The sequence below is a fragment of the Acanthochromis polyacanthus genome, chromosome 7, assembly GCF_021347895.1.
Source record: "Acanthochromis polyacanthus isolate Apoly-LR-REF ecotype Palm Island chromosome 7, KAUST_Apoly_ChrSc, whole genome shotgun sequence".
Taxonomy (NCBI): domain Eukaryota; kingdom Metazoa; phylum Chordata; class Actinopteri; family Pomacentridae; genus Acanthochromis; species Acanthochromis polyacanthus.
Window position 1 is genome coordinate 13,123,085 of NC_067119.1, and position 24,671 is coordinate 13,147,755.

Sequence of the window (24,671 nt, forward strand, 5' to 3'; positions counted from 1 at the left end):
GTCGGTGTGTGTATGTCTGTGTGTTCATGTGAAGTATGATGTGGGGCAGGATTTGGGAGAGATGTGGGACATTGTCTTTTTATTGTTTTTTATTGTTTGTTTTTAACTTGTTAAGCACTTTGTGTTACTTTTTGTATGAAAAGTGCTATAGAAATAAACTTTGATTGATACAGTCTTGTATCATGCCCAAAGGTGTGTCCATAAATGATTTAAATTAGCAAACCAAGTGTTCAAATGTAAGTATTGTTCTTTAGTACACATATTTAAGTTACACACATTGTATTAATTTGAGATCCTTGTATTTCCATTTTATACTTCTTTATTCAACTGCATTACATTCACAGGATATTGTGACTATTTCCCCATTTCACAGCAGTCATTAACATATCAAAGTGCTTTAATTGAGCATTTTTCCATTATGCTGGTGCCATTTTATAGGCTAAAACGTCTATCAAGTGCAAATAAAGGTTGTTGTGCAGAGTATACCCTTGAGTAATCTACAGGCTATGTGAATTTTATTCAAATGTTTAATTTGGCCTACATACATGCACCACCATCAAGAGCTCTGGTGTAAACTGAAATGAATTTACTGTTTCAATAACGTCTCTAACAAGTTATTACATTTCACAAATTGCTCTATTTAGCATAGGTGGTGCATAACCCTCCACCAGATCCCCTAATAATTTTTAAAGCATCTAAAACACAAGAACATCACAGGTAAATAATAAATGATAAATAACAGCGATAATTACAGATAAATAATAAATAATAATACAAGTACTTAAAACAAGTGATTTTAAATGTGAAATTTAAACAAAAAAGAATCAAATGTATTGGAAAACATATTTAACAACACTTTATACGTGTTTTCTGAGACCAATGAAACCAAATTCAGTCAGGGAATCAGGCTCTCAGAAGGCTAAAGAAATTGCCTATGTCATTTCACTGTCTTTCCTTTTTCCCCGACGCTTAAAGCAGCCAAATAAGAATCTCATACATATCAGAATGAGTGTGAAACGGTTATTTTAGCCCGTGTATTGCACAGACAAGTGGCATTAGCCTCCACGTCCGAAAAATCAATAACAAGAGCCCTGATTCACCAAACCACTGCATTTCAGCTGCTCCATAACCTTTAAACACCCCTTAATTCCCCCTTCCCATAAAAGCCCGTCACCCTTCTCCTGCCCCCCTCTATTCATTGTAAATAACTGTTCAAACGCACAATGCGCTCTGGACCGCTTTATTCAGTCGCACAACTTCCCTGCGTTTTCATTGGTCCCTTGAGGATGCGGCGGCAGCGGATTGGAGGAAAGTTTCTCCTCGAGTCCACACACCCCCACCCCGCAAATATTCGTGGTCCGGTGCTACTGTGATTCCAGTTGTTTTCACATCCCCTCGCTGACAAAGAGACGCGGAGCTGCTGTCTTACATCTCTGAGTAAATGCGGTGAGTGATGCGCAACTAACGACTGACGCTCCTGCACGCCGAGGTGAGAACGAAGACACAAAGCGCAGAAAAACACCTTGCTCTCAAGTAGAGAACTAAGGGGAGAGATTCAACAACTTCAGACAGACTTGGTTGGACGTAAAGAGCGAAAATGGTGTCGGCCGGACTGGAGATCTTGGGACTGTCGTTGTGCGTAATTGGCTCGCTCCTGGTGATGGTTGCGTGCGGGCTGCCCATGTGGAAGGTGACGGCTTTCATCGAGGCCAACATCGTGGTGGCTCAGACGATCTGGGACGGCTTGTGGATGACGTGCGTGGTGCAGAGCACGGGCCAGATGCAGTGCAAGGTGCACGACTCGGTCCTCGCCCTCAGCCACGACCTGCAGGCGGCCAGAGCGCTCACCATCATCTCCTCCGTGATGGGCGTGCTGGGGCTCATGGTGGTGATCGCGGGGGCGCAGTGCACCAACTGCATCCGCGCCGAGTACGTTAAAGCCCGGGTGGTGAACGCCGGAGGAGTCATCTACATCATAAGCGGCCTGTTCGTGCTGGTGCCGCTGTGCTGGATGGCCAACAACATCATATCAGACTTCTACAATCCACAGGTGCTCGCATCCCAGAAGAGAGAGATCGGCGCTGCGCTCTACATCGGCTGGGCGGCCACGGCGCTGCTGCTGATCGGAGGAGCGCTGCTGTGCTGCTCCTGTCCCTCCAGCGGGAACTCTGGATACTCGGTAAAATACGCACCGACCAAGAGAGCCGCGCAGAACGGGGACTATGACAAGAGGAATTATGTGTAGCTGTGCGGCTCATAGCAGGCGGTGCGTAATGACCTGCAGCTTTTGAAAAAAAAAAGACTTTTTTTTTTTTAACTTTTTTTTTTAAACTTTTTTAACGGACGTTGTCTTTGCACCTGCAGTTTTTTGTTTTGTTTGTTCTTAGAAATCTGAACTTTGAAAATCAATGGAAGCACCTCTGCTGTTTTACACTGGCCCTTCATTATGCTCGGACCACGAATTCACACATCCTTTTTGTGTCTACAGGAGATTAAAGAAAAAATAAAGACTATCAACGACAAGAGGTAGCTCACAGACATAAAGGAGTATCTTTGTTAGGTACCTGCTTTTGTAAATCTTCGAAATTATTAGTATTTTGAATTGTTTACCGTTGTAACTGCAAAGGTTTTCTTTTCTTGAGGAACTCTTGCCACCGAAAATAAACACTGTTCTTTGACCTTGATGTGCATTGTCAGCACAGACTTGTACAGTAGCTGAGAATGTTTGCACTCCCACACATTGAATTTCCTTTAGGGGGAACTACGCTGACATGTTGACAGAAAAACTCTAATAACATCTAAGAGAAAAGAAGAAAGGTGCATACATGTGAATGCCAGACAGGCTTTTTGTCTTGTTCAGAAGGTTGCAGTCTAATTCTAGACGTGTAGATTTCGGAAATCCTGGGATCTGTAGGTCAAAACATGAAACATGTACAGTCCGTTATTCGGCCGCACTGAGCACCTGCAAAGTTTTTGCATCATTGTCCCTGCAGGGAGGCTCTGCTCTTTTCACAACTTCCAGGAATAAACTCTGTTCTCTGTTGGTATGTTGATGTAATGATTCATTATTCATGTATACGAAGATGCAATACTGTTTCCTTTTATTAAGATTAAAGTGAATATATTGTCTGAAATCTTTAGTTAAAATGTGTTCTTAAAGCTGTGACGGTGCGCACATGCAGCAGAGCCCTCCGCGGCTGTGCGTAATACATGCCGTTCCCACCATGAATCCATAAACCAACCCCCACGGCGGGAGAAAGTATTTTGGTTAGCCATAGAAATCCAGATGACAATGCCCATTCAGCAAGAGTGGGGCTCTGCTGTTCAACTCACAATACTCCCCCCCCCCTCCACCCCACGCCCCCGCGTCCGCAGTCAGTGAAAGGCGTTCAAATTAAAGCTATGGAGAAGCTGTTGGAATCGTCTTCCTGCAAGTCACTGCATTCATTCATTAGTGGTCACAACCCTCCACCAGGACGGTGCCACGGCTAATAATTACTTTGACGCAGTGTGTCCACATGTACTTCATGGCAACAACATGTTTTCACGGGGATGATATTGCAATATTGAAATAAAGTTACAAGACTGTTTAACTGAAAAAAAAAACAGTAACAAGATATTTCAGTGACTGAGTCACAGCAGTCTGATTTAAAACTTTGACTGGATTACAAAAGCTTATCCATACTTGTTTTGCTGGTGACTTAAGAACCTTAGCAGGTCATATGCCCTCTTAGAAGTTGAAATTGTGGCCACAAAGAAAGTCTGCATAGAGTCTGGCGAGTGCACAATCAGGAGAGAGTCTAGCAAAATGATAACTATAGCTGTAGATTCTCCACATCCAAAACAAATGCTCCTGCTTATTTGCTATTATTCCACATTTGGTACAAACAGCTGCAGGCAAACCATAGAAAGGAAATAAAATGTATGATATGAGACTTAGAATCAGGTAATTTTCTCGAGTTTATCACAGGTTCTGCCTCTGTGGATGGAGTTTGCGCCGTTGCCATGGAGACAGATCTGTTGCCATGCAAGCATCTCCTTCCTGTTGGTTTAGAAAGTTAAATGTCAACAATTACTTGGTCTGAAAAATAGTCGTTTGACAAAAAATCCCAACTTGGAAGCATGTTGCTTCTTGTGAACCCTGCAATAAAAACATGCAGCATTTTAAGTTGGTATTGTTTTGTCAAACTATACCACAGACATTGATTATATCATCTTTCCAAAAGAGTAGAATGAACATTTATATGGAGTTTATAGACACAAAATGAATTGGAAATTGGTTTAATAGGAAATAAATTGTTAAAAAGTTATATTCAAAGCATCTTCATTAACTGGAGAAGCTCTTTATTTAGGGGATTACTGTTGGTTCGATAAAGTACTAAAAGTTCTTTATTTTTATTGGGGTTATTTGGTTCGGTGGCAGGAAATAGCATTAAATCAGAGCTGCAACCAGCAATTATTTGCATTATTGATTACTCATTTGCTCTATAAACACCAGAAAATGATTAGAAATGCTCATCACAACTCCCCAGATCCTAAACTGACATCCTGTAATATCCTGTTTTGTCTGACCAACAATCCAGAACTCAAAATAATTAATGTATCATAGTGGAAGGGACTCAGATCAAATTGTTTCCTTAACAATTACTTGAACAATTATTAAGTCCTTTTATCAAAACAGAACCAGATGAGTCAACAACAAACTACTTTAAAAATGATTCCTTACAGAAGTCATTTTGGCAAAACTTCTTTGGAGGGCCATAGTTTGATAGATCTTTGAGACACTTTTGAGGATTCTTCAAAGAATTTCTTGGTTAAAAGTTCTTTGTGGAACTAAAAATGGTTCTTCTAAGGCATTACCGAGAAGAACCATTTTTGGTACCTTTATTTTAGTGACTATGATATATTTTAAACACTATTCATTCCACCTGGCTGATTTCATTGTACTTCAGAAATCTTAGACTGTTCTAACTTAATAAAATGTGACTGTTTATCTAGATTAAGTAATAGTCTCAAGCTCAGAATTGCCTACAGTGTTTGCAGTTTGTTTGCAGCTTGCAGGAGTTTTTTTTTTCTACACAAAGACTCTCTCTGGAAGGTGCAGTGTGATGTGCCTCAGTGAGATGTTTTTGTCGAATTGTTAGTTCCACTCTAGTCACCGCACAGAGGGTGACGAAGTGCAGTGTGTGTGTGTGTGTGTGTGTGTGTGTGTGAGTGAGTAACGGGTTAAGTGAGTGCACGTATGTGTGAGTGTAGAAAGAGTTGGGGGTGGGGTTGTTGCACCTTTAAAAAGGCCCTCATTCCAATGAGGAGGGAGGCAAATAGGGCCAGCGACGTCACTCAATGGGCGCTCGCCATGGTAACCAGCCAGAACCTGCAGTTGCCTGGCTACGGGAGCCTATAATGTGGTGGTATGGATGAGCCTAATAAAAGGCCAGGCCAGCAGACATTCCAGCATGCACGGACACACACACACACATACACACAAACATACACACAGCCTATGCACAGCAGTCTGGAAGATGAAGGAGGGATTTACTTTAATCCTGTAATGGTCACTCCAAGAACAGCTGTGACAGCAGAAACACTTTTGCTTCATTGTGTTTCATTTTAAGAGCAATTGTTGCCAACATGATTGTCAATACATATTAGAGATAAATGTCAGGGGTGTCAGAAAAATGTCTCGCAGAAACAGATGACATAACTCACTAAGAACCACTGAAACTGACCTCTAAACTTGACTTCCTTCAGTCGGACAGAGCGAGGGGGCCACACGGTTAAGGTCATGTCAAAAGTCAGTACTGATTTCAGATTTGTGCGGTCACCAGTGAGAGACGTGCATTTTCGGGAGGTTGGGTTGGGCTAAAGTGTTGTCTCTCATGACATGAACTCTGAACTCTGAAGCCGGTTTCGGGTCAGGCGAGCCGAAAGTCATTTCCCGCCACTGACCAGGCATGATCTCATCGAAGCAGAATCCTCCACATTTGATCGGAGTCACAACCCTCAACCCTGAGCTCCTCACACCAGCAAATAACTGCTTACGGGAACTTTCTTAATTTAATGTGATGTGGAAACCACAACACCACCAAAGAAGTGTAGCTGATTCATAAAACAAAGGAGACTTAATTTATGTTTTTACTGATTGACTCAGACTTGCATCAGAGCCAGCAGGTGCATACAATCTACAGACTTCCCAGCTGGAGGAGGCTTACTCACAGACAGTAAAGCCAAGAGTCAGCAGGTGGTTAAATGTGGAGGACAAATGTGACTTTGTAAGCTGAGTTAAAGACCCTGTGAGCCGTTTGTTTGCTAAACAATGCAAGAGCTAGCATGGTTAGAGATGGAGATCAGAAAATAACACGCCACGTTCTTTTCTCCTGCATGTCCAGAAAGTTTACAGCTCGGTGACTCACGAGTTTTTGTCGAAGCGCCGTAGCGCGGCCAGGTTTCCTGTGCAGCGGACAGCGGAACAGGAAACAGGAAGGAACATGGAGGGTGTGGAGAGGAGGCGGTGGAGGGTGGAGAGCGTGTGTTTCTGTGTGTGCAGCTCTATGGTTGGGCTAAACTGCTCCCAGAGCTACAGTATACACTCAAACACAGGTACAAGCAAACATATGTGTCTGCATGTCCAGCAATCATCTAACTTCTGACGTGTTAAGTCACATTTATGCTCACGCTCATTTTGACACAACCTGCACAAAAAGCATGCAAACCCATCATTGTTCGTTTATAGGTCAATAAACTCTTCGTCTTCCTGAGCCAAATGAATACAAAAGGCAGTTGATAACACAAAAAATGTAGTTACGCAGAGAATATTTTATGTGGATTTCACCACCAACAATATTATCACATGTGAAAAATTTATCTGAGAAGGTCTCAGACATGATGCCTATAAAAAGTACCCCCTTCAGAGTTTTTACCTTTTATTGCTTTGGTCAGTTTAATTTGGGTTTTTTGACTATAATGTTTAGTAAAAGTGACTCTTTTTGGTCCAATCACTGGTGAATCAGTACTTCTGGCTTTACTTAAACCTTAAAGACAAAAGAAAACTCCAAACAACTCCACGAATGGAATATTCCTTGGAGTACAGTTAAATCTATCGTTAAGAAATGAAGGGAATATGACACATACATTAGTCTGTTTAGAGCAGTGCATCCTCAAAGACTGAGTGAGTGCGCAAGAAACCACCAAGGCAGCTACGACTCCACAGAAGTAGTTACAAGCTGTAGCAGCTGAGATGGCAGAAGTCAAATCTTCATTGAAGAGTGGCAAAAAGAAAGTCATTGTTTAAAAATTCTCATACTAAATGTTAACTATAGTTTACCAGAAGGTATATGAGACACTCTATGGTCAACTGGAAGAAGTTTTTTTTGGTCTGATGAAACCAAAACTTAGACTATTGTCCATCAGACTAGACACTAACCAAACACTTCGCATCATCACAAACACACAGTTCCCACTGTGAAGCATGGCGGTGGCAGCATCATGATGATTCTCGGCAGTGAGCACTGTGAGGCTTGTAAAGGCAGAGTGTAAAATGAATGCAGCAAAGTATAGAGACACCGGGTGGACAACCTGATGTAGTCTGCAAGAGAACTAAGATTTGGGAAGATTTGTGTCCCAGCAAGACAATAAGATGAAGGACATAGTCAAAGCTGCAAAGAGATGGTTCAAGACCACAAGGTGAAAGTTCTGGAGTGGCTCAGTATGAGCGCAGAACTCAAGTCAATTGAGAAGTTATGGCTGGACTTGAAAAGGGCTGTTTACTCATGATCTCTGTCCTACCTGACCGAGCTTGAGCTTTATTGCAAAGAAAAATGTGATAAAAATACAGTGTCCAGATGTTCAGGCTGATTGAGACTTTTGCACACAGGCTCAATGCTGTGACTGTGGTCAAACATGCATCTACTAAATACTGACTTGAATGGGTTGAACACTATTGCAATCACTTATTTCATATGCTATATATTTTTTATTAACTGAAACAACTTTGTAAAAATCTGTTTTCACTTTACATGAAAGAGTCTGTTTTGGTAAATTCTTTCCTAAAAGGTAGCATCTGTACTAGAGGTACGGACCCGTTAAGGTCACTGAAGAGCTGGCGCCGGTTAACTACTATTTGCTGCACATTACAAGCAGTTTATATGAATGACTTTGACGGCGAACATTGTATAATTTAACCAAAAATACACCGTCTCCTCTCACACTTTAGACATTGCAGTTTTTACGCTTTTAGACGCCGTGTCTAAATTGTTTGAAGTCCAGTTCCTATTAATTAGTTTACCGCGTTCAGTGGTGGAAGCGGCTGACGAACTCCATTGCAAATGTTCCCATTTAATTTCGGACGCTAATTTACAAGATAAAGTTAAGGATGTCGAATATGAAACAAACACTCGTGAATGGTGAGGAGCAGCTCTTTAATTCGGCATGAATTAAAAAAACCCACAAACTCGATTTACTGTGATATTGTGAGATTTGTTTGTGGTGATGTAACTTAGCCATTCAACAGAGTCCGCTAACATTAAAGTGACTGACGTGCAGTGTCTGTGTTGACAGACGTAGAAAATACGTCAGGGTTTTGTTTAGGTTGTTAATATGTAATAGTCTGTCGCTACTTTTGAAGGTAAAAAATACTTTTCGTTTGCTGGCTGTTAGTTCCGCCATTTGTTTTGTTTGCTGTTTGTGCTTTATTAGAACAGGGTCACGTGAATAAAAAGTTTTGCTATTTTTAATAGTAGTGCTGATTTCAACCCCCAAATCGCTGTCCGTGAAAAAGTCAGATAATGATATTTATAAGACATTATGCATGATAGAAAAGAGAACAGCAGATGACTGACATGACGGGCTCGGCGCGCAGATTCACTTCGAATCACGGAAGCGCCTTCATCACTCGGATTACCAAGCCGGCTCATTAATATTTATGTCGTCGGATTACCAGCCAATCACAAAGCGCGTTCATCAGTCGGCTCATTAATATTCATGTCCGTCTCATTAATATTTACGAAAGGTAAAGTGCCGTATCCGTAAGCCACAGGCTACGGGTACGGGTCCGTATCTGTAGACACTACGTTCCTAAAAAGTCAAATTAAAGTGACTATGACTCAATATTTAAAAGCAATAAAAGAGGAAAACTTCCAAGGGGTTGAATACTTTACATAGATACTGTAAAAGGCGTAAGAAATCCTGTCAAACAATAAATTCACCATATGTTCCACCCATTTTAATGATGGATTTTTGGCAAGTCTGTCATTCTACAGCTGTGTTTTTATTATGATAAGGTTTGTTTAAATCAATACAATGTTATTCTGAATTCTTGTCAAGTTCCAAAACTTTCAGAGTATATGAAATATTTCAAGGTAATTCGTTTGAAGTATGTATTAAATCATGGTCTAGTCCCACCAGTCTGTTTTTCAGCGTGATGCAATGTTTAATAAACTATAGTATCTTGGATGTGAGTATTTCACTCAATACTAAAGTGATAAAGCTTTGATAAAGAGGTGAATTATATGTGTGCTGTTGTTAAACAGGTTACAGTAGAATGTTATATAACAAGATACTTCAGGGAGAATTTAACATCCTAAAGCTGGGGCGGACAGGATTTTTATTGAAGTGGTCTGGGAGGAAACCAGACATCTGTTCCTCCTCTGCTCTGTTTTCAGGCTTTAGAAAATCTAGTCTATGACAGGAGATTTTAGTCAATCACAAGTCTTTTACTTTGAGCAGGTGAGACAGAATAAAGAGAAAGAAATTGTCAGTGGATATCTGTGGAGGGATCCTTGTAAAGGCACAGATACAAAAAGTACAACACTGGCCTCAGATAGAGGACTTTAGCTTGAATATCTTGGTACGTCTGGTGAACTTAGAGCAACAAGCAGAGAGGAAGAAGTTTTCAAATAGTTGTTTTTGTTCCTATTCCAGATTTCTGTCTGAAACTTTAAAACCAATGATTTTGGGTCAGTCATTGCACACACTCCATGCAGCTGAACCCTGTATAGGGTAACTTATGAGGACAAACCCAAAAACCTGCTCACTATTGATCACTTGCATTACTTTATTAATGCAATTTTGATCCTCAGCCATACACAAAGTGAAAGAAACAACTCTCATCATACACAGGCACAATATCATGTCTGCAAAAAGATATCCTGCTATCCTAGTTATTACAGCCTACACTCTTGTCCATTAATGTAATTTACTTTCTTTTCAGCAGTTCAGGTTACTTACAGTGCCTCATGTTACTTATAGTGCGTGTATTGTATGTTTTCTTTTAATAAATTATCTTGTTGTTTTATTACCTGTCCTGTGCTTTAACTTTTGCATTTTCGAAGCACCATTTTGTTGTACACAGAGCTAACAGTGACAATAAAGGCTAATACTTATTCTTGATTGCGTAGATGCACCAGGAGAGAAAATAAAAAGTTTTAGTAAGAAAGAACCTCCAATAACCGCCACCTGTTGGGAAATATATGATGATGTGAATGTTAATGTTGCTCTGTAACTGGTGGATCACCAGTTACATCAGTGTAAAGGTGATGATAGCCACAACTAATTTCCGCATTCCCTGTTAAACAGGTAGTTATAAACTTCAACTATAACCCAACACACCTGCAATATTTATAAAATAAAACAAGTGCTGCCAAATATTCAATCCCACTTTTCTAAAACGACACAATATTCAAGCATTGGTGTATAATTCGAGACAAGCCAACAACATTTTACAGCAACAGATGAAGTGTTTTCTCAACAGAGTGATAGACGGAGTGCACAGGGATGGTTTTATCTCAGAAATATGAGAGAGGAGAAGTCAAAAGAGGGAGTCTCGACTCCTTTCATGCCTGTCTGAGTGAGATCATATTTCCATGTTGTATATCATCAGGGAGAGACAACTTTAAATACTTGGACACATAAAAGCATGTGTCGACTTGCACGTAGGTAACTCTGAGCAGGCAAAGGGGTGAATGGCAGCCCTCTGCTGAGCTGAAGAGGAGTCCTGGCAGCATGAGGAATGTCTGAGGGGGGGATCCGGAGACATTTCTGATTTTGCACGGTTGGCAAATGTATGTGATGTCAGTTTCTCTTCAACTAAGACGAGAAAGCAAACCTCCTCAAACAAGAAATCCAGCAGGAACAAACCCCATCAGCATTTATTCATCATATTTGATACTGAGAACAGCGACACATGTGGTGCTGATTTTAGCTTTGGCCTCCAGGGGCAATTTGGACTTCCATATTAACATAGGATATTGCAATCAGTGGCTAATTAAACCAACAACCCGTCACACAAACAGGGTCAGGATTTAGATGTCTTCTAAGTGTATTGTTTCCACATTGCATCTCACAGGAAAAGTCTTGCTTTTCTTATGACTGTTGGATGCAAAAAAAAACCCAAAAAACAAAAAAAGAAGCAGCTGAAGAAATTAATCTGGGAAAAGGCAAACTTATATGAAAGTTTTTTCCTTTCTCATCCTGAGCTCTTCTCTCTGTGTCTTTGTGCAGGGGAGCACAGTGTATTTTCAAGGATGAAGGCTGTTCTGCTTGTTATCCATTAAAGAAAGTCCTGCATGACTGAGCCACCTACCACCGAGAACGACAGAAAAGACGCCCTCATCACACCCGACTGCAGTCTGAGCCTTCGGTTTTGTCCCAGTGTGCAAACCCAAATAAAAGGGGGATGTTATGCCTATTGGGGTTTTCCCAACTGGGGCTGAAAAAACAAGCTGTGGAAAACATATTTACATGCACACAAATATCTAAAATGCCTTCAATGTTTCTTCCTCTGAGATGCATCACCAATGTTTCATGAGGCTAGACTTTGACTATCATTTTTAATGGGAACATGCAGCATTGCAGCAGTCTCTGCTGACATGATAAGTGCTTTGAAGGGGCATATATTACTGACTAATCTTGAGGTCTTTAAAAGGATCCCTCTGTCATAAAGTTGTGACAGGATCTTTATTTTTACATTTGATTCTGTGCTTATAAGACGCGTATGGGGAGAATTAAATGTCACAAGAAACTAAATTTGAATCACAGAAACTGAATCTGAATTGCTCAACCCTGGCTCCACCTGCAGCGCCCATATCTGAGATATTTTGGCTTCAGTTTTGTACAGAAGGAGAAAGAAGAGATGCATTGTCTATGTTTATATACTGCAGTGAACCTGGTCAAAGGTTTTGATTGGCCAAAAAGCAGTTCTGTGGCTTTAGTCTTGTTTGGTTATCCTCAATTACCAGAATGTGTGGAACAATGAATTGAAATTGAATCTGTAATGTCTGCAATGCAAAAGACATCACACAACAATAAACAAGGCTCTGTGGTCACCAACTACTGACATTTTGGGACATGCGCTTATAAAACATTGAAATTACTCTATATCTGCTAAAAAAGCAACTGCCAGTTAGCTTAGCTTAGCTTAGCTTAGCTTAGCTTAGCGTAAACAAGGAGCAACAGCCTGTTTCTGTCTAAAGGTAACAAAATCCAAACCACCTCTATAAAAAGTGCTGCCAAATATTTAGACAGGCACTTAGATGCCAGAAAATTGTTTGCCAAGAGTGATAACATCTTGTTACATGAGCAATAGATGTGTTTTTCTCTGCACAAGGCCAGGCTCGCTGTTTCCTTCAGGTTTTGGTACCATCGCCTATAATTCTGTCTTGAAAAAACAGATATTGAAAGTAAGCACTAAAAATCTGAAAAGGGGCAAATGGCAACAGTAACATATTATGAAAGTAGGAGATTTAAAATAGGGTCAAATTAATAAGGATTATTGCTGATTTTGTACATCATATATACAGGTATATTTCTAGTAGAAGCAATTACAGGCTTTCAAAGTGAGACAACAAATGTGACAATGTATAGTAAAAAAATAAGTGCAAGTTGAATAAAAATGAGCTAGATCACATATAAAAGTGCTTAATGTTGAAATGAATTCAATAATGTTTCTCAGTAAACTTGCTGTCTGTAAAAAAAACAAAACAGGGGCAGCAACACAATTCAGTGTCAAATTAATGCAAATTTCTTTTCCAGCAATACTAATCCCTTTTTGCTTGAAAGCACTTTAAAACAATGGAGGAGAAGAGAGCGATTCGGGGAATAACACCCCCAACCGTGAGAGGGCTGGAGGGGTTGAAGGTGGCAGGGGTCAGGGATCATGAAGGGCATCTGTGGGCTGACAGGCTGAAACGAAGGTAGCAGAACCCAAAATACAGATCTGAAGCGATGACGTGTCTAGTCTTTTTGAGAAGTTTGTGCGCTGTGGTTGTGTGTGTTCAAGAGTGTGTGTCTGTGTGTGTGTGTGTGATTTTCCTCTCACAGCATGATGGGAGTCCGGCAACAGGCAGAAAGCAGTCAGCTGTAGTTCTTTGTCCCTGGTTGTCCAGTAAAGCTAATCCTATCTGGAATCTGGGAGGCAGAGCGGGAAGAGGGATGGAAACAGCTGCTTTAGAAGGATGATAAGCAAACATACAGTTTACTGAGATATTAATTAATGAGAGCACAATGTCCTAAAACCAATCAAAGTAAGTGCAGCTCTTTCAGAAACCTAAAAATAAGTATGCTATTATGAACAACAAGAAGCTGTCTGTAAGTGACGCAATGTTTTGTCTGCATGCAACCAGTGACTATAAACTGCTTTTGTGGGGGAAAGGAGAATTAAAAGATAAATAAATACTTACATATGTTGGTTGATATCAGCCTGTAAGCATGAAATTTGAGCACAGAAATGTCAAAGATACAATACAATACGATTTTTAGATATGAGGCATTAAAACAGATGCTTCAGATATCCAGTAACAGTGAAGTTGTACTTGTAAATATAACAGTTAATCCACTGTTTCGAACATGGTGGAATGAAAAGTTATTGTAAGTGTGTTCACTTTGTTTTTATCCAAAGCAACGTACATCTGAGAGTAGATACGACACAAGCAAGGAACTAGCCAGGAGAAAAAAGCCTGGATAAGTGCCACATCTATCAAAAACTTCACTTAAAAATGTAAACTTCAAAGCTGTGGAGTATTTCAGTCCAGACTAAAACTAAGCTGTTGCATCAAAAAAGTCAGAAAATACTGTATCAGCCGTGGCCCCCCCCATCATCCACATCATTACTCCACTGACATCCCACAAAGCCCCACTAAGCAGCTTCACCCCTGTTGAGGCAACACCACTGTTTGAGTGTGAAGCCTTAAAAAAAAAAGCTGTGCTACACATCTACACATGGACTGCATGATCCTGGCTTTGGGGAGATGTTTCCCTCAGTGTGTGTGTTGGGTCTGTTGCAAGCCACATTCCACAGACTCAGAGAGGCATAAAGGGCAGTGGCCCCACTTCACCAGAGGTGCAAGAGGGGGGATGGAGAGCCGAGTGATTGATGGCTGAGGGCAGGAGGCCGAGTGACGGAGCCAACAGGTGGATGCACCGCTGGACGAGTCGGTGTGGGCTGTTGCTCAGGAAAGAGTGAAAACAACAACATCGTAATGTCCTAGCAACCAAAAACAAGAAGAAGATTAGTTTGTTTTCATGTTCTGACAGCATGTGAAAGTTCATTTGAGGCCTCAAAATGGCAGCTGAGAAAATATTACATGTAGTAGCTTCCTATCACACCACATGGCCTTCATCAGCATCAGGATTTTGCCTGGTTGCCCCGAAACTACATGTTCAAATTATCATTTTTTTGAACATTTCAGTGGTTTTTAGACTGTGTAACTCTTGAAAGAAGAAAAGGCACCATCGTACTCATGGAAAATCTTAACTTATAAGCAATAACAGGTATCCTTAATCAGTTCACTGCCCTCTGGGTTTGTTTTTGTTGCTGCAGCCTCACTTGATCAAGTGTGACCAGCAGTTAGCAAACCTTAGATAAATACATGACTGATATTATTTGGCCTAGTGTTTGACTACATTTAAGTGCATTCCTGATAAACAGTTAAGTGGTAATAAATAAAAAATGTCAACTTATCCTGCCAGTTGCCATTTGTTCAGCCAAAGTTTCATCTTTTTGCTTGAAGTACTTCTCATCCACGGTGGCTTAAAAGCAAAGAAAGCTCCACTACATGCACTTTGTTTTTGTTTCCTGTTCCGTCTGCTAAACTGGCTATTTAAAAACGTCGGCCTTAAAAAAGTATAATTTGAACAGCTGCAGCTGGAGATCATGCGATATAATCAAAGCCCCCAAAACAACCATTAAATGCTTTCTGTAGCTGTTTGGGCCCTCCTCCTCCCTGGTTTTACAAACCTCTATTAACGCTTAATGACTTTTAATGCAAACATCCCAGAGTTAAAGTTACAAGTGTCCTCTGCAGTTAAAGGCTTCAACTGTAGAGGACACTTGCACTATTAAACTTTAAAAATGTATCTCCATGAAAAGATACTGATTAGAATATTTTCTTCTTGCATTGCTCATTTCACACAATTCTTGTATACTGTGCACTACATTTAGGTAGAAGTACTAAAGTTTTCATTGAGTTTCTGTCAATTATTTAATATTATGAGATCATGGCCTTACTTTCTGAAGTGCCCTGAGATAACCTGAGAAACTGAACTGAATTTTGATGTAGACAAAGTTTACTTTGATGAAATGCAAATAGAAGATGAGTTGGCAGCTACATAAGGATTTAAAACTTATAATTTTACATATTTGCAGCTTATAAGAACCTGAAAGCAGAATTTGTGCACAACAGTCTTGAGTTTGTGTTACTGAGTAGCTTTTTTCCACATATGAACAAACTGTAGACGACAGCATCCACACACAGACCTTGTTTAAATTTCAACATACTGCAGGTAGGCACCTGAAACAACAAAACATGAGTAAAGAGCAAGAAATTGAAAGTAAAAACAGAGGCAGCTGAAGGCACATTTATCATCAATTCATGATAATTACAGCTCTAAAAATAAACTGTTTCTCAGCAGCATTTCTCTTCTGGATAACATAACTGTGCTGTGACTGTAAACAGTCTTATTATGATGGAAACTGTTCTCAAATAGTCGATCCAGGGGGAGGGAACAAGACTTAGATTGCAGCATTAGGTGATGAAGTCGCACACACCCTCCTGACAATAAGGCTGTCTGCATTAACATCCCCGGCTGCAGCATGATGCCCACTGTGGCCCGTTTCAGACCCACTGCTGCCACTCAGTCTGCACTTTCCTCCCAAACACCTTCCACCCTGAAAGCCATGATCTCATCCTGATCCAGGAGCGATAAGGATCTTAATGACCCCTCAGAGAGCAGCCCAGGCCTCTCCTTTCCAGTCACTCTTTGGGCCGGCAGCAAATCCCCACCAGGAGGCCTGGCCTACATTCAGCGATGTGGGTCAAGGTCACAGCGCTCACCTTTGGCCCACAAGAGCCGGCTGAGCTCAGGAGAAGACGTTAAGTTCATTCAAGCTTGACATTTTTACTAGAGGTCACATAAATGGAAATGTTTTTGTTTTGTTTTTTGGTGTGTATGTATTTTTACTCCATGTATAGCTTGTATACATTTTTAAAATTGGCAGTGCTTTTAATTTTATCGTACAAGTTCTTTAGAGTATATACTAACCTGTCTGTCCTGTCTTTTTCTTATCTATGTTGTTGTATGTATCTAATCTATCCATCTATCTATCATGCATTTTGATGCATTTATTCCTACTGGGGCCTCTTGGAAAGGTCATGTTCATAAATGAGAACTGGTTCTCAAACATTTTTACCTGGTTAAATAAAGGTCATAAAAAACAAAAAAAAATAAAAATAAAAATGCGGTAAGAGCAGCTTTACTTTCTGTGGAACTGCAAGTTGTGCGTCAGCGAAACAAAAGACTGGATCACGATGAAAAGACTAATCAGTTTGGATCACTTTCTCTGCTGCCGTCGGCTGCGACTGCCAGCAGCTAACAATCTGCCAAGTCTTTGTTTAATGACACAAGAGACGCAACTTCCTTTAAGATCTGGAATCAGATGGATCTAGATCTTTCCAGGCGTTTTGCTGATAAAACAGGTGTCAGTGGTAAAATGAATAGAATGACTTTTCACCATGAATTCACGTTTCCTTGCAGATTACTTTTGGTTGAGCCTGTCAGAGGATATGAACAGTTTTGTTTGCACAGATTTAAATCTACTGAGTTTAATGCATTTCTTCTCACATACTGTTGGTATAATTGCAAAGTTTGTTCAAGGAACTATACATGAACTTGAACAGGTCGAACTAAACGAGCTCCAGTGTTTTCTTTTTGTCATATCTTTTACCATAACATACAGAGCAATTTTCTGTTATTGAACCGACAAAATTACTATAAAGTTCTTTCTTACAGTGTGTCTCGCGATTGTCCGTCTCCACTATAATTCCTGTAGATATGTACAATTTCTGTGCATTTTGTTTTAAATTCTTTAGATTAGCTGCGTAACTTTTTCTTCTAAAGTGTGTAAGAAACCACTTTTGTTCAGCTGCAGTAACACCTACGATCAATAAAGTTCTTAGTTTAGTATTGTTACAACAAGCAGCACATCTCACCTATCTAACAGCAGCAAATAAAACGATATTTGTCAAAAAAAAAAAGCCCTCTTGTTACTTGGTTACTTTCATGATTGAATATTTGTCTAGAGAGATAAGAAAAGGATGTTTCATTTAAATATCCCATGTATTAAATGTGGATGTGTATATACAGATATTCATTTTAACTGTATACTACCATGAAATTGGTGTGGTTCCACCATGAAGTTGTACTCGAGGAGATTCTGTATTCTCCCTTTATGAATATTCCAAGTTCTTGGTTTGCTTGTTGCAATATTTTAAAAATAAAAGAGAATGATTATAATGCTTAAAAAATGGTTTCACATTCATCCTCAGGCTCATGACAATTGCTTTTGTAATTTCTAAAACTGCTCAGGAAATGAAAAAGCAAATCACTATTGAAGCTGGACAGACGGCTGCCCCAGACCAAGAGAAATAAAAGCACGACAGGAAATACCTGAGGAACGCAGGACTCAGAGCCACAAGTTTGACCAAATTCAAAAATAAAAAAAAGGTACGAAATGTGAAGAAGATAACCAATACCTGAAAAATCAGGCTAAAAATGTAGAGGAATCTGTACAAAACACAATCAAAGCATTTAAGTTGCTAAAATGATTTATTAATGTTTAAAATGTATTGTGATATGAACTACTCACATACACAGACAGGAATAAGAGACAGAAATTTAAAAACAAAAATAGTACTTCCACTCATTTACAAGACTGTACAATATACACACAAAACCAATTAAAACCTTTGAAAATGAAACCTGGATAACGTTCTTGTCTAGGTGACGCTTTACATTTCGGACACCAACGATTCATTTCCGTCACGTCTGACATGCAGATGTGAAACGCAGCAGATCTGACACCGTTCAAACCAAGATTCAAACTCACAGTCTTCTGATCTCTGAACTTTTAGGACAGGAGAGTGATGAGCGCGTCCAGAAACTTGCTTCTGTCCTCTGACTTCAGTTCAATTACTGCACAAAGAAAAACGCAGATAAGAAATAAGAAGAAAATGTGAACTCATCCGTCACACTGCGACATGTTTTCATTGGGAAGAATCTGTGTAATTAATTTGAAAACTTGTCAGTGTTGTGGATTAGTGATATCCAAATGGAAGCAGTCCAGAATAAATGTTTGAAGGAACGACTAGAAGCACTCAAACATTATTTCACACATGACTCGGGTTGCAATCCAAACATCTGAAATAACACAAGTAATGAGCGTCTCAACTGACCCTTCATCAGGTCGGATAAATAAAAGCATTACACAAAGACAAGGCTGCCACCTAGTGCCCATAGAAGAGACTGACTTCTCTGAAAGAACAAATAAGAGAATTCAGAACAGAGCAGAGATTATAGATGAACTTACTTGAGGTGTCGAAGTGGTCGTGAAGAGTTCTGGAGTTTGTGCTCTCTGCAGCTTTTTCAAACGCTCGACCAAAGAAACTTGAAGATAGAACACAAAATACACTTGAAGAAATAAAGTAACAATTGTTCTGTACATTTAAGAAAACTGAGACATAAAAAATTCAGACATACAATCAATCAACTCTTCAAAATATTTAACATTTATGAGTCTGAAGCTTTTGAAAATTTGCATTCTGGGTAAATGTAAGTAAATAGCATTTTCAGCAGCTTGACATTGCATTAAAACAAAAATAATTACATTAATATTAAAACGTTTTTACTTGAGTGTTAAATTACGCTGAATTATTACAGTAGCACAGTTTGAATTCTCTCTCATATCTTGCAGTCGCCTTCTATTCACAAAGAGCTCTTGTTCACAGCGAAATCTTACTTTTTCTTGTCAGACGTCTCAGACTCTGGTGGGATCCCGACAACGATGACGGTTCCCTTCTCCACGTCTTTAGGAGCAGCCATGATGAGGGGAAGCAGCTTGCAGCGTTTATTCCTCGTCTAAACAACCAAGACACCGAGAACAAGAAAAGATTGGAAAAACTTCAACAACTGACTTTAATCTCCTCCTTTCACAATCTGCACTCACATACTCACCGAATGGACAAAAGCCTTCAGGAGGTACTTGCAGAGTAGAGTCAGAGCCATGGGCTTAGAAAAGAGCTTCACATCAGGTGTTCCCTACAAATGAAAGAGGAGGAGGAGGAGGAAAAGCTTGATCTGGGCAGGATGTGACGCTATAAAACCAGCCACGTGTATCAGGCATGCGGGTGTTCGCACCTCCATAAGGTAGCAGTAGAGGAAGGGTCCCTGTGACAGGATGAGGTTGGTACAGATGCAGCTGGCCACAGTCTGCTGGATGGCCATCAGCTTCTTTTTTGCCAAATCGATGCCTGAATGTAGACGCTCAAGGTTACTCCTGCACAGACAAAGGGACAGAAAAAAAACAACATTTTGACACAAACATTTCATAGCTTTAAAAAAAACAAATGGAGGAAGTTTAATTGCATGAAGATTTTCAGCAGTAAAGTAAGTAAACCTGCTTCTTCACACACCTGGAAAGAGCTTCGAGAGCCTTGATGAAGTTGTCGCTGTTGCTCTCGTCTTTCTCAGCGCTCTCCAGCAAGGCAGCAGCAGCATGAACCATGTCGCTGGCTAGGAAACGATTCTTAAAGCCAAAGTGAACGCCGAACGTCTGGATGCGGATGTCCTTCATACTGATGATGAGATGCAAACAAAGTGTGAATTATGAAAGGAAACTGAATGACAGTAAGAGACTCTTAAAGTCTAGATTTGTACCCGAATTTATTAGAGGACTCTTCAATCACGTCCCTCAGGTTCTCTTTGATCGACAAGTCCATGGAATTAAATTTCTGTCGCACTTGTTTCAGGGGCAGCCTGGTAAAAGCACCACACACAGACACACAATAAGGTTACATAGAAAAACAAACGTCCACTCAATAAACTTCCTGCGTGCCTCCAACTGCGAACACACAAAGCGCTGATTTCAACACAAACCCCATGTCAGCCAAGAACTCCTGGAGTTTCTTCTGGCCGTTTAAGGTCCAAAGCTTGAAGCTGCATGATGTGTAACAGGAATTACAGATGCTCTCATAGAGAGACCAGTGCTGGTAGAGTGTCAGACGCAGGCTGGAGCAGAAAGTTAAGGAGAATAAAGTGTGATTCTGTCTGGTATGGTGAAACAAGCTGGGATCCAAAGATCTGTAAAATGACAACATGTCGGACGAACGAAGGATACTCGTATTCGAAGGAGATCCTCATACAGTCGATGGAGAGAGAGTTTTCCTCGTCCTCGTTTCGGTGGTTATGCCGTGAAACGTGTCGCTGCATTGTGGCGATGTCTGTTACATACTTCATACTGAAAAAGAAACAAGGCAGACAAGCATAAGTCCTCCAGATAATTGTGATGTTTTAAATAACTGAATGAAATAATGAACAGATTCTTACTGAGTGATTTTATCATGAACCCACTGATCTGTCAGCCCAATGACGGCCCACCTGCAAAGAAAAATACTGCAGACCTCAGTTTGTACAGAGATTATTATGACAAAGATTATCGTAAATGTTGAATAATTTGTTTTCAATTGACTAGTTGTTTGCTCTATGAAATGGTAGAGAATGGTGAAAAATGTGGATCAAGCCCAACAAGGCCTTCTTTTACTCAAAAATATTCAGTTTAGTGTCATACAGGTGCAAAGAAAACAAAAAATTCAGGATGTAGAATCAGAGAATCTTTCTTACTGAAGTAAAGCCAAATAATCAGTTCACAAAACAGTTGGTGATTACTTACAGAGGTGCCAAATAATCAATAATCACTGCAGCTATCCAGTACATTTGCATTTGAAAAAGACAATCAGCTCACCACAGCATGTCCTTGGTGTCTTTAGTCAAAACCCACGCAAGCTCAAAAAACATCATGGCAGCCTGACAGAAGAAACACGTGAAAACTTTTAAGAATTCGTTCAAAAACAGCAGAACATGTGCAAAAAAAATCTACAGATACACAAAGTGAACTCTAAAATGTTTTTTTAATTTACTGGTTTTGTGAAAGTTTATTTTCCAAGCTTATCTGGAGTTGCCACAGCTTAGAAAGGAAACATTTAAGTGTTATAAAACCGTTTACTCACAGATGTTCCATGGTATTCATACTGCTCATAGTCAAACAGGATTTCCCTCCTGTGAAATAAGTGAAACATCAGCATCAATTTAGTCATTGTACTGAGTATTAATAAAACTAAATACTATTGAATAATTAAAAACACTTCACCTTCGGGCCTCCCATTCCCTCCTCGCTCGCTGTCTTTCAATTCTCCTCTCAACTGCCCCCTGTGATGATACAATCAACCCAACAAGACTGTTACATTCAAGTCCACATTCTTCTGACTGATTTCTGTTGGATCTACTAAATCTAATTAATACGTACTTCATCGAATCTCCTCCGTTTGCCAGACGGCTCCGAGCCTTCATCGCTCTCGTTTCCGGAGTCATCTCCTTCCTCATCGTCATCATCTCGAAAGATATCATCATAAGAGGGGACACCTAGATCATCATCCTGTTTAATTAGCAGCTTTATCTGTGGAGAAGATGACAGTAGTTCATTTAACTTTAACCTGCACAAGTGACATAAAGCTGCTTAGATCCACTGATTTAAATTTTTTAACTCTCATACAGCAAACTTCACATGGAAAAGAAAACCAATTAACAAATGCATGAATAAATTCAAAAGGAAAAGCATTTTAATGTGAGTACACTGTTGCTAAATGAGTCTAAACTTTGAAATAACCCGATCCTTAAACATCACCTGGGTGTCATTGTAGACGTTAACCACATCTACAGGCCGGTGAGTGTCACAGATGAAGAAGATGGAGTCATCATCTGGTTGGAGCATCTCAAGGAGGTCAACATTTGCCCCACAGTTGATCAGAACAAAGTATCGAAACTACAACACAACATAAACCAAATTAATATGTTAAGTTCCTCCTTACTGCCACATACTCACGTGAAAGTTCAAGTCTGATTTAATTGTACCTGTTCTTTGTGTTCAAGGAAGGCAGTGCCAAGGTCCTGCCAGCCTGTAACTGGCACAAGTGTGTACTGGATCTGGTCACAGTGAAACAATGCCTAGTAAAGAGACACACAGATTAAGCAAACATGATTTAATTCACAATTTCATCCTCTGACAACTAGGAATATACTGATTATCAGTATATGACATTGTATGATATATGATTTAACTGATTCCCATTAAAATACAATTACTTAATAATATGCTACACTGGCTTTAATGCAGCTGTGTCTCTATACCTGTAATCACCTCTTTGTTGTCTCAAACAATATCCCATCTACACTGAGCGGCTACACATCATGAAAAATAGCAAATACTGAACAATAAATGTTTAAAAAGTTTACTTATAATGAAACCTATGTGGCCATTTTTTAAACAAAAGCATTTCAACACAGTTTTGTTTTGCTATTTGCATTTTTTTTAGATTTTTATGTAAATGTATATTAGTCCCAAATATCAGTTCTCCTTTATTAGTCTCCACGTTTTCTTCAATTTCCCCCAATAAAGTGAATGAATAAGTATTTATCTACCTATCTATTGGTATCAGCCTAAAAAAAAAAACTCCAGATCTGTCGACTTCTAAAAGAACCTTGAATCATAAGTCTTGATATGGAAGTAAAGATAGACACTTTAATTCACTTTTCAAAGCTGTATTCCTTGATTGATCTGACATGTAACACATGATAAGTTAAATATTTTCGATTATAACATAAACAATATAAATGTGGCAACATCCCAGTATAATTTCTACCGCAGGAGATATAACTGAGTATTTAAATACCAAGTTCTCATATAAAGAAATAATCAGTTATTATGCATAAAGATCCATTATACAAGAAATAAGCTGGTAAAGAATAAACAACTTCTACCGGTGTCTGCAAATGAGGAAGACAAACTGCATAAGTGCTTGTGCAATGTCAAAAGCTGTTCCCAGAAAGATCCTATTAGTCTCTTGTAGAAATTATTTTTGTCTTTTTAATTATTACTATTACATTAGTTGTTGAGCTTAACACAGCTTCTCCTACGCCATTTTAAACATATCATAGATGTTGAGGACATTCCTTCTCTTTAAATCTTAAAGTTCTCATCTCTGCATTAGAATATAGATCTAGAATATAGATAAATTTAGATCTACCACACATCAAATATTGAACTGAAGATTAAACATTAAAGGATCATATGTTAGAAAAATCGCAAAGTAGATATATTTCTCAAATCGTTCAATCCTGTCTGGTGGTCACAAAGCGAGAGCAAACACATGTATATATATTTTTTATAAAGTAGATACGAGATCGTAGTGCGTGTTTTTGTTGGATCTTGTTGCTGATGAAGCTTGGACAACAAAAAGCAGCTTTCTGAGCCCGAACAGGAGCCAACTCTTGCTAACAGTTAGCACATTATCTTACCTGTAGTATCTTACAGGCGCACAGAGCGTCGATGTCTGAGGCCACCAGGAGTGCGACTCTCTGAAAGCAAAGAACTATACGTTTACAACACAAAATAAATGTCTCGCGACTCGAAACAATACCTTAAATTACCTACAAGCTAAGCACCGTCAGCCGTCCATGGCTCGAGACAGCTAGCTAAACTAAAGCTACAGTTAGTTCAAAACACTTACCTGGTTGGCGACAACTTCATAAAAATCCTTCCTGATGTCCGTGATGAACATTTTCCAGTGGCGAATTAAAACGCTTAAAATGAGACAAGCAGGAAAAAAACAGCCCTAAAGCGGCATGAAGAGCAAGTTATTTTGGTTTGTTGTCAGACTCCGAGCTGCGTCGCTCTGTTCCTGTTAGAAATGTGGCGCCAAATCTGCATGTCACTTCCGACCAATCAGAGGGCAGGAGTCGGCGTACGTAATAGGTATGAAGCCACGCCCACCATGTTGAGACAACAAAGCTGAGCAGAAACAAAGAAGACAAACAACCAGACAGAAACCTGCTCAGATCACACAGACACTATATAACGAGGGATTCCTGTAGATTTGTTTCTGATAAAGCAGAAATTATGTTTAAACTTTATAACAGAAATTACATTTTTTGTATCATTTTGTTGTTCACAAAGCTTTTGCAAACCTGGACAGCTGAATGAACTCAGTTACTGCTGTAGGAAAGATTTTATAAATACAGAGGCAGTGATGGACAGTAACTACCAGCCTAAATATTGTACTTTATTTTTCAGT

At 39.6% G+C, this 24,671-nt stretch overlaps 2 protein-coding genes across 2 annotated transcripts; one reads left to right on the forward strand and one right to left on the reverse strand.

Moving 5' to 3' along the window:
* Nucleotides 1-1,240: 1,240 nt before the first annotated feature.
* cldn5a (claudin 5a) lies at nt 1,241-3,134 on the forward strand. Its single transcript, XM_022196095.2, has one exon. It carries the CDS (start codon nt 1,598-1,600, stop codon nt 2,243-2,245), a length of 648 nt encoding a protein of 215 aa, XP_022051787.1. The 5' UTR covers nt 1,241-1,597; the 3' UTR covers nt 2,246-3,134.
* Nucleotides 3,135-18,077: 14,943 nt separating this feature from the next.
* cdc45 (CDC45 cell division cycle 45 homolog (S. cerevisiae)) lies at nt 18,078-24,288 on the reverse strand. The gene is made up of 18 exons (XM_022196060.2): nt 24,108-24,288; nt 23,896-23,955; nt 22,453-22,545; nt 22,226-22,363; nt 21,848-21,997; nt 21,692-21,750; nt 21,552-21,600; nt 21,287-21,348; nt 20,872-20,922; nt 20,663-20,782; nt 20,422-20,553; nt 20,203-20,301; nt 19,959-20,120; nt 19,684-19,822; nt 19,501-19,584; nt 19,286-19,404; nt 18,857-18,933; nt 18,078-18,462 (listed from the first exon to the last, which is right to left on the reverse strand). Exons 1-18 carry the CDS (start codon nt 24,156-24,158, stop codon nt 18,398-18,400), a joined length of 1,710 nt encoding a protein of 569 aa, XP_022051752.1. The 5' UTR covers nt 24,159-24,288; the 3' UTR covers nt 18,078-18,397.
* Between the last annotated feature and the right edge of the window lie 383 nt (nt 24,289-24,671).